General features: G+C 39.5%; 1 protein-coding gene across 1 annotated transcript; it reads left to right on the top strand.

Moving 5' to 3' along the window:
• Window positions 1–2,346: 2,346 nt before the first annotated feature.
• On the top strand, window positions 2,347–9,392 carry LOC118404987 (beta-1,3-glucan-binding protein-like). Its single transcript, XM_035804387.1, has 14 exons — window positions 2,347–2,351; window positions 2,530–2,653; window positions 3,226–3,360; window positions 3,668–3,742; window positions 3,974–4,034; window positions 4,359–4,533; window positions 5,678–5,769; window positions 5,979–6,158; window positions 6,725–6,802; window positions 7,008–7,066; window positions 7,239–7,387; window positions 7,723–7,794; window positions 8,186–8,318; window positions 9,169–9,392. Exons 1-14 carry the CDS (start codon window positions 2,347–2,349, stop codon window positions 9,382–9,384), a joined length of 1,554 nt encoding a protein of 517 aa, XP_035660280.1. The 3' UTR covers window positions 9,385–9,392.
• The last annotated feature ends 1,282 nt before the right edge of the window (window positions 9,393–10,674 follow it).

Here is a 10,674-nt window from a genome sequence, read left to right as displayed (position 1 = left end):
GCATACAACAATATGTTATCTGTATATCATGCCGATCGTCAATTTGTTATACGTTCACACCATCATAAATACAATTCAAAGTTTTGAATGTTTAAGAAAGCAACAGCAAATTAGCCTTGCAGATTGTTCTAAAGTCAACATGAATAAAATTGTCTGTAGTTATTCCTTCTGTAAAGATCTTACATGTAGATCGGACCTTCAAAGTACTTCTAATTGAATATATGGGAAAGTGCTTGGACACCCTTTGCCATATCTAATTGTACTGCATTGATCTATACTGATTGTTAATATCGTATTATAGCTGCAGGGACAGATACAGGGACGAACACGGGGACCGGCACTGGGACTGTCGATGGGTTTAGCGGTAAGCAATTTTTGCGTAGTTAAAGTATTAAAGTATTAAAGTCTTTTTTCCCTTTTTTATCAATTCATAGAAAGCAATAATGATGCAATTAGGTTAATCAATTAGGTTAATTAAAATATGAACTAGACATATGAGGATATTGCATGGGGCTAGGATGACCTATGAGATGGCTTTTAAGGCCACTGTTAGATATTAGCAAAGGGCAAACATTTAACATGTGTTTACGTAAGGTGGTATGCATACTAAGGGTCATGTTATATTAAATACATATGAAGTATCCGGCATCTTATCACGTACCGGAGATTCATACGTCAGTTAGAATACGCAATCAAATACGAGAGGCTATCAATTATATGTTATGAGCCTTGAAAGGTGCATAAAGGCTTTTGAGTTCCTACCAAAATTCAGATCATCATGAAAAATATTTTTCAGGTGGCACCAAATAACTTTTGGTGCGAGAGAAGGGAAACATATAAATAATTGAGCTATGAACTGTATGTGGTTCATTCGTAAACAGATCATTTGTGTTATTTTTCAGCTGAAGCTATGTAACGTTATCTCACTTTTTCACTCACGTGTTTACTCATTACATTCATCATAGATGATAACTAACATATAACTTATGGTTGCCACAAACGTATCATGTTACTACTTATCAATTTTAGCTTATCAATAGATTCTCTAGATCTCTCTCACTAATGAATTAATGAGATAGCATAATAGCTTTACACGTCCTCTTACTATGGAGTAAAAAAGGGGGCGGTGAGATAGCACCCCTTTATCTCATTTTTTCAGCAGAGGACAGGTTTGAAATTTCTCATACCAGTTATAATCTATGTATCTTAGATAAACTACAAAACGTGTGTAAGATTTCTTTTACTAGTAAATTGACAGGATGGCACCCCCCTCTATCTCATATATTAACTACAAACCGTTAAATTTCTGAACGGACTAGATAGCACCCCTCTATCTCATATTAACTACGAAATATGTGTTAGAATTCTCTTACTAGTGAGAATTTCTGTTCTAGTGAATTAATGAGATAGCACCCCTCTTCTCATTTTCTCACTAGAACCAGCAGAGGACTGATTTAAGAATTTACTAACAGATTAATTAACGATATAACATATTTTCAAACGAAGAGAGATTTAGAAATTCTCGTACAAGCGAATTAATGAGATAGCACCCCTCTATCTCATTTCTTCACTACAAAGCAGATTTAAGAAATGTCTTAATAGTGATGTAATGACCATGTAAATTCAAAACAGAGTGATGAATTATTTTACTAGTGAACTTATAAGAAGCATCCTTCTTTTTACTAGTAGGGTAGACAATTAACATGAAGATTTTTTTTTTAGATTAACCATACTGAAAGAAACTATTGTAACTTTTCGAAATATCACGCTTTCCGACTTGACATTATTTTAAGAGCAAATTATGTAAATGTGATAAGTAACCAAGTGTTTTCAGGTATCGGGACGTACCTCGGTTGTTTTGTTGACGACGCCAATGACCGAGATTTCCCCTATTCGACCACTCTGACCTACACGAACGGGTACAGTACCTGTAGTCAGCACTGCGCATCACTGGGGTACCGCTACATCGGACTGCAGTACGCTATTGAGGTAACTATATTTCCCGACATGGAATACATTGTTTTTGCTACTGGTCTTCTTCTTTGTTCTTCATCTTCTGTCGGCATGTTTGATTACTTCTTTTACACGGTTTAAGTCAAGAAAAAAATGAACAGTCAGATTTCTAAGATTTGGGGTATATGGGTAGATGATTAGAGATGAGCCCAACAAAGTGTCAATAACTCTGAGTGGACCTAATTTGGATATGGTAGAATCTATATCACCTTTACGATGAATTGTAGGAATTCCATAGTAATAATATAAATGATAAGTACTTCATTGACAGACGCGGTCTAACATCACACATTTTCCTATTAGAATAACATAAAGTGCATAAGTAATGACGCCATGCGGTATTTCATAGTATATTCTTAATCTCTTGTATTCAAATGGTAGGAAGGAAATACGTCCTTGAACAGTGGTGGTATTGTAGATTTGATGTGTTGTTGAAAAATGTTGTTAGATTCAATGCATCTTCTATATGCATAATTGTTTTTTTATAGAATTATCTTAATTTTCTTCTACTCCTAGTGCTCCTGTGGCCACACCTACGGTAAGCACGGCGCAGCCCCTGAGTCTGACTGTTACTACGGCTGCTCCGGCGGGTCAGGTGGGAAGTGTGGAGGAGACTACAGGAACACTGTTTGGGATATCGGTACATACTCTTAAAACTCTGTGGAAATTTACAATCCACATGTACTAGCATGTCGTCTAGAGCTACAAACGTTGTCACATTGTTATTGCATCAGAAGGGAATTTTGCATAATCTCTACTTGGAGAATTAATGAGATGACACCCCACTATCTCATTAATTACCTAGAAGGAGAAGTCAGCTTTCTCTCTACTTGAGAATTAATGAGATAGCACCCCTTTATCTATCTCATGAATTCTCTAGTGACTTTTTTGGACCGGAGCTCGAGAACTAATGAAATAACACTCATTTTACTTGTCTTAGAATGATAAGAAGCAGACGAAACTATATGTTCGTACGTAGAGTATTATTGAGAAAGTATCTACTTTTGTCATTAGGTCTACAAAAGTACGACAATTCTGTTTTCCCTTGCAGTGCTGGGGACTCAATTGCTAAATACAAAATTACCTTACTGTTGTTGTGTTTATAACCGTTATAATCGTGCATTTGATGACTGACCAATGATATTACAGCCTCCATTTTAAAATGAAATAGGGGCTCCTGATTGGTCAATCCCTTATGGTAATAAGATGTAAATAACCAAGTGCACCTTAGCTTCCGGTGGCACCGGTGGAACTACAGGCGACAACCTGCAGTTGGTGTTCGAGGACAACTTCGACACCTTTGACACGAGCAAGTGGAGGGCGGAGGTCACCGCTGGGGGTGGTGGGGTAAGTCATACTTATTCGTTCACATTGAAGTTTCAGTGCAGCCGTCAAAATGACCAAAGTTCATTTTATTTCGGCACAATTGGCACATTCTTCTGCAATTTAAAGAAAATGCAAAGCGGTTATCCCGAATACTTTTGAACTGTTGAGTACTCTAGAAGGTTTGAGAAGAAAAATAAGATTCGTATTTGTCTTGTTTTGTATACTTAAATTGTTGAATTTGAAATATCAACGTCTTTGGTATATCTTACCCAGATATTGAATACGAATACTGACAAACTCTGATGTACTTTTTTTATCCTAACTGCAGAATGAGGAGTTCCAGTATTACATGAGCCACCCTGACAACCTGTACGTTCAGAATGGGAACCTCTACCTCAAACCGGTAAAATCTTCATTAGATTTTTCGGGAAAATGAGCAAAATTATTTTCAATTTAGATATATACTACAGAGTACATTTGGTAGGATAGACTAAGAGGACAAACGATCACAAGGTGTAAAGAAAAGAACAGAGGACGTACGTCTTTAACCCACCAACATGGCGGGTGCTATACTACGTCATTAGTCGCTTGACTGGAAATAACCAGGTAATGTGTTGATGTCTTCTTTCGATAGACACTGGCTGCCGAGCACTATGGAGAAGAGTTCCTCACATCTGGGTACATCGACTTCTGGCGTAAGTTGCAAAACACGAACTGTTACCTAGAGTTCAAATGTTTCTTTTGTAAGTCAAAATAACACAAGATGTTCTATGCATATGTGTGCCTCATTTCAGGAAGGAAGGTTAGTGCTATGTATGTCAGGTCTATGTGCCTGGTTACCTATTTTAGTTCATCCAGGTTAGCGGCTGTTCTGTTATGTAGAATATTTATTCTGGGTCCGAAGCTGTTGTCCTGATTTTGCCACTATAAACAAAGGGATGTTAGACTATACCACGTAAGAACATAAGAAGAGGCGTCTTCCTGTGCTTGAAGGTAAAGTTTTGCCTGTATTGTTCCAGACGGTTACAACTACATCGGTTGTTTCAATGACGGGGGAGACCAGGACCTGACCGCCAGTCTACTGACTGCTGGCGACATGAACCCTGGGAAATGTGTGACGCACTGTGCTAATGGAGGATACGAGTACTTCGGGCTGAAGGGGACAGAATGTCGCTGTGATAACAGCTACGGAAGGTTTGAAATTTTCTAAGATATTTGGTTGTGTCTCGTCCTTGTCCCGAATACTCAATAATATTCACACAGACATTTCTGAGCTTGTTCCTGTTCCTGGAACTGAATAGCATTAACATTGACATTGTTGTGGCTGCCCCTGGTACTATTTAAATAACATTCAGACGTTGGCGTATCTGCCCTGGTACTGAATAATACTCACACAGACATTGTTGTACCTGTCGCTAGTACTAACTACAAGTCACACGTTGTCGTATCTGCCCCTGGTACTGAAAACATTTACACAGACATTGTCGTATCTGTCCTCGATACTGAAAAAACATTTACACAGATATTGTCGTATCTGCCCCTGGTACTGAAAAAAATTTACACAGACATTGTTGTGTCTGTCTCCGGTACTGAAAAATATTTACACAGACATTGTCGTGTCTGTACCCGGTACTGAAAAGCATTTACACAGACATTGTCGTGTCTGTCCCCGGTACTGAAAAAACATTTACACAGATATTGTCGTATCTGCCCCTGGTACTGAAAAAAATTTACACAGACATTGTTGTGTCTGTCTCCGGTACTGAAAAATATTTACACAGACATTGTCGTGTCTGTACCCGGTACTGAAAAGCATTTACACAGACTTTGTCGTGTCTGTCCCCGGTACTGAAAACATTTACACAGACATTGTCGTATCTGTCCTCAGTACTGGATTTCATTGACACAGAAATCGTTGGGTCATTCCCTGGTACTTAGGAGTATTCACATTGATATTGTAGTGTAGTGTTTGTCTAGTTACTAAACGGTATGCACGTAGACTTTGTTGTAGCTACCCAGTAAATGAAGAACATTTACATACACATTTTTTTTTCTATTTGCTTTTGGACAGACGAGGACGATGTGGCACTGCACTCAAGTTTTTGTGACTTATATACTTACATACACATTGACAAATGGGCTTACCCCACTGATTTATACTTTTCAACTTAGTATGGGCAACTGTGTCTGCGACGTAGGTCGAAGAAAGTCTAACAATAGAGTGGTTACTGTATGTATGTGTAAGTTTTAACTAATTATTAGTGGTTGTGAGTTTCCACTGTTTGAAGGTGAATTTGAAGGCATAAAGTGCGAGTTATTTCCCGCCACTTTTCTGCAGTTTCGGCCGCGGACACGGGTGCCACATCTCCTGCCCGGGGGATAGTGGAAAGGAATGTGGCGGAAATGGCGTCACTTCCGTTTACGGGCAAAGTGCGTCACTTCCTTTTCAATCTACTACGTAAGAAGAGAAAAGCAAATGTGAAAAATAATAGTTTTCGCATCGAATTTCCGGATTAAAAGAAACAAGAGGAACAAAAGGAAAAGGAAAAAACGCTTATTTCATACCTGCTACGATGTGTTTTTGTAAAACATAGTTTATATTATTTTCGTATTGCAAAATCTGTTCATACTATTTGCAGCATACGGCGACTGCACTCAGGACTTCCCTCAAGGACGGGCATGCTTCCTACAGGGCTCTTCAAACGCCCCCCTCCCACCCATCCAGTCTGCCAGGGTCACCACTGCTGATAGTTTCACCTTCAAGTACGGGAAGGTGGAGGTCTGGGCTAAGGTGCCGACAGGAGACTGGATTTGGCCAGGTGAGAGACTAAAATTGGGGATCCAGTAACGTTAGTCGTACGATTGTCGTACGATCGCAAACTGAGTGCATTCTGGGGGTGGTTGTGAATGCGTTGTACAAGATTCAGTTTCTTGTTAAGGAAAATACTGTCTATATCTTTACCGTAGGTTTGATAATAACCTGCTTGAAATTTCTATGATATCAAAATCACACGACGATCGACGACGAAAGGGATCGCGCCTTAAAGTTTAGTCTAATGTAGTACGCAGTGTTTGTGAAGCGCGATTGGTGATCGTTTTTATATCTAAATTCAGTCAAGCAATGACAATGTAGCACGGCCTCGTATCATAGAGACAATGATAGAACGGACTCTAGTGCAACCATCAGACCATCCTTTAGAGCGGACTTTAAGTCTTTGGTAAAGGGTATTTGTGTTTGGTGTCACTATTATGCGTTAAACCTATGTACGGTAAAAAAAAAAATTAGCACACGGTTTTCGCCCAAATGTGTTCTTGACTAATTACGCGAACGACCTGAAATGATTTTCTATGATTTTTTTATTATTTATTATTTTTATTATTTCAGCAATCTGGCTGCTTCCAAGGGATAACGTGTACGGAGGCTGGCCGGCTTCGGGTGAAATCGACATCATGGAATCCAGAGGTAAATTGCAAAATTATTCATTTCTGAAATAAATACAAACACTGGTTAACAGCACACAATGGAAAACCTTGATAGAAATACTAAAATCATTTTATTATCTCACCTTCCATACTTTTTCCTACAAGTAAAAAAAAGAACGGATAAGCACTCCATGTCATAAAACTCAAGAATTGGAATCACCGGAATATTTGACTGACTTCCTCAGTATTCTTCAGCTGTCTGACCCAATCTCTGTGGACACGTGGCATGTTTTGCATGCATGACGTCAGCAATAGGTCAAATGTTGCCATAGGTCTATATCGTCCACCGCCCTGGTGTAGGCGGCCTCTTTTACTTCTGACACAAAGTAGTAATGTTTGGTATCCAGAATGCTAACGCCCACTAACAAAACTGACTCATTCCAATGAGTCCGTTTTTTTTTTTGGTACTAGTATAGTCCAATTCTTCTTTCACTTTTGCTCACACAGGAAACCGGAACCTGTACGGATCCTGGGGCGGATCCATCGGAGTTGACGACATGGGGTCTACTCTGCACTGGGGGCCGAGATGGCCCTACAACGGCTACCACTTGACAACCAATTCAAAGTAAGTGGCCAAATACAAACAAAATTTGAAAGTTCTTCTGTGCCGGTAGAACATTGAACTTAGTTTCTGATACAAAAAAAATAGGCTTAGGCAAGTTTTTGCAAGGAATGAGCAATCGACATCGAAGGCGTTATATATACATCAGGTCTCTACAACCGCCCCTCGACAAAGACAGAGCGCCATAACGGTAACGTATAATGCACTTCTCGCTGAGTCCTATCTGTGGGAGATGACATGATGTGTCAAATGCTGGATTGTAATGTTATGTTACGATATTTTGAGTAAATATTTACGTTTGGATTTTTCAATACAGAATGATCCACTTCTATTTGCAGGCACGCCAAGTTCGGTACTTATGGTAGTGACTTCCACAAGTGGGTGATGACGTGGACAGACACCTATCTCCGGTAAGATAATGAGAATTTACATGATCACACGTGTCTTTTGAAGATCTTAATTCCTTTCTTTAAGCTAGCTACTTGATTTACTAATGAAATCGCTTGCCAAGTGTTCCACACCACCTTCACCGGTATAAACACCCTTTGGTGTAATGGGGAGGGGCTACATATTCCAACGAACGACCTGTCCCACCTTTGGCATATGCACAATTTGTGATCGCTGATATATCGATTACAGCTATCTAATAAGTACTTTATGAAAACGAGTTCCATTCTAAAATAGTTGTGATACTTTTAACACATGTGTCATCATTATCATGTCAAATCTGGTACTCGAAGTGGGCTATTATTAGGCATATGTATTTGGTGCCTTTACCTGATGACTTTAACATGTTCTCAGGGTTGAAGTTGACGATGAAGAAGTCTTGCTGGTCTCCCCTCCGACTGGGTTCTGGGATTACGGTAACTTCGGTCTTCCGTCTAACGAGAACCCGTGGGCCGGTGGTAACAAGATGACACCGTTTGACCAAGAGGTAATTTGTGCAATAATGATTGGTGATTTAGTAATAAATACGTGGAGGAAATCTAAAACCTAGCCAAGGCTTTCCTTTTAAAACCACCTTTGGAACAACCAAAAAAAAAGTCAATCATGGTAACAGTACTGCCTTTTTTTCTACATTGAAAAAGAACAGATGGAATCGTGGATAAATTAAAGCATAGCCATACAACTAAAAGGGCGTACCAAGCTATGATCTGGTGGCAAAATGTTTTATAAATGATATCGACGAATGATACAATACACATTTTAAGTAATAAAAAAGTTTCACGGTCATTTATCTAGACGCTGTGTATAAGTCTACCAACATTGTAGATATCCTTTTATTCGAAAATCTAATATTCGTGAGACAGTGCATGAAGTAGATCTTCAGTTCTTGTAAAATAAGACAAACCTTTTATCCTTTCTTTGAGGAGCCCTAGTGATCGGTGCCTAACCTAACATAATCTGACTCAAAATGGATGCATATCTTTTTTAAACTTCTACCTTCCTCGTTTTTTCCCGTAGTACTAGTATGGATATTGCTTTCCAATTTCAAATCTTTATCAATATCAACTTCAGTTTGAATCTGTTAGTGATATGGTAAAAGCATTAAACGCTAGGATTTACCTATCTGTTTACGGTGATAAAGTGCCTTGCCAGTGACCTGTAACGACCTCATGAAGTTCCACGTTCGTTTCGCTCATTCGGTGGTTTATTCAATTGTCATAGGTTGCTGACCTGACATCATATCACCGTTAACACATCGGGCGGATCATCAATCCTTAATCGATCAATTGGATTGGTTCTTGAGTTTGATTTCTCTTTTTGTGTGCCTTAATTCCTAGTTCTACCTGATCTTCAACGTTGCTGTCGGAGGTACTAATTCCTACTTCCCGGACAACGCGAACAACCAGCCGTACCCGAAACCCTGGAACAACGGTAACTCCCGTGAGGGCGCCATGAGGGACTTCTGGAACGCCAAGAACCAGTGGTACCCCACCTGGAACGGCGATGACGTCGCCATGCAGATCCAGTCCGTCAAAGTCTGGAAATTCGTCTAAACATATCGCGAGACCACACCAAGTCTCGTGGAATGCCGGAAGGTCTCACAAAGTCTCGCGAGATCTCAGAATGTCTAATCACTTCTCGCGAGATCTAGCTACGCGTTTTGATTCATTGATGTGACCAATTTGTGTCAAATGTTGTCGATTTTAACTGTTTATTGAGCATGAGAGTTACCGTTTGAAATTAAAAACAACATAGGGTGACACGATTGTTTGTTTGTTTGTTGCAAAACCAACATTAAGGAAATTAGGTACGTAGAGGAAACCTAGATAAGTCTTCCCATATTAAAACCACCCGTAGAACAACCAAAAGTCGTAGATAAAGGTAACCCACACTCACGAGCCGCTTGCTCCAGAGAGCGTGGCGCCTCGACATCTTCTCCAGAAAGACCTGTCCTGGGCAGCCTGCCAGGCAGTGGGCAGTTCATATTCAAAACTGCCAGGTCTGATGTTAGCTGGTCCAGCCATTTCATGCGGGGCCTCCCTCTTGGCCTCCTCCACCTTGGCGTCAAATAAAGACAAAGATACACAACGTATTACAAAGGGCGTCTCAATGACATGTCCAAATACTCCAATATACGGTGTAACGTTATTAAAAAAACGTTATCAAGAGTAATGGCTTATATGGATACCAATAGATAGCCACGGGATGGGAGGGATAATTTCGTGCCACTACAACGATGATGTATACCCAATTGCAAACAACTGCGTTTTTAAACCTTGACATGTTAACATTGGTCTATTTTTGTGGTTATCGTCTTGCCTTATCTACTGAGAAATCATGTCATTACAAACTTTGTACAAACTTGTACATCTTTGTCTGGAAATTCTTCTTCTAAGTCTCGCGAAATCTCACGAGGTCCCACGATAGCTAACGAGACCTCATCAATTCGAGAGAGAACTAGCTACATGTTTTGATTCAAGGCCTTACCATATATGATAACGCAAAATGGCTTATGCAATATTTGCCTTTATCTTATCTTATAAATTCTGCAATTCATAGTGTATCACTCTGAATGGAAGCTCTATGTTTATCGATCTATTGATTCTAGGTTATGTCATGGATATACCAACAGTTGGAATTAACATATGGTAAATTAGCATGGCTTTGCAGAACTTTTTATCAATCTATCAAGGATATATAGTTCTACCCAAACGCGCTAAGGACCACTGGTATCCAACTTGGAACCCTGTCTTCAAGACGATCGAGCTTGGAACTGCGTTAACAAATCTCAAGACATCTAACAAGATCTCACAAATTAACGCGAGATTTAACTACATGTTTTG

Source organism: Branchiostoma floridae, chromosome 17 (genome assembly GCF_000003815.2).
Source record: "Branchiostoma floridae strain S238N-H82 chromosome 17, Bfl_VNyyK, whole genome shotgun sequence".
In the NCBI taxonomy this organism is placed as follows: Eukaryota; Metazoa; Chordata; class Leptocardii; order Amphioxiformes; family Branchiostomatidae; genus Branchiostoma; species Branchiostoma floridae.
This window is presented reverse-complemented; position numbering and strand designations above follow the sequence as displayed.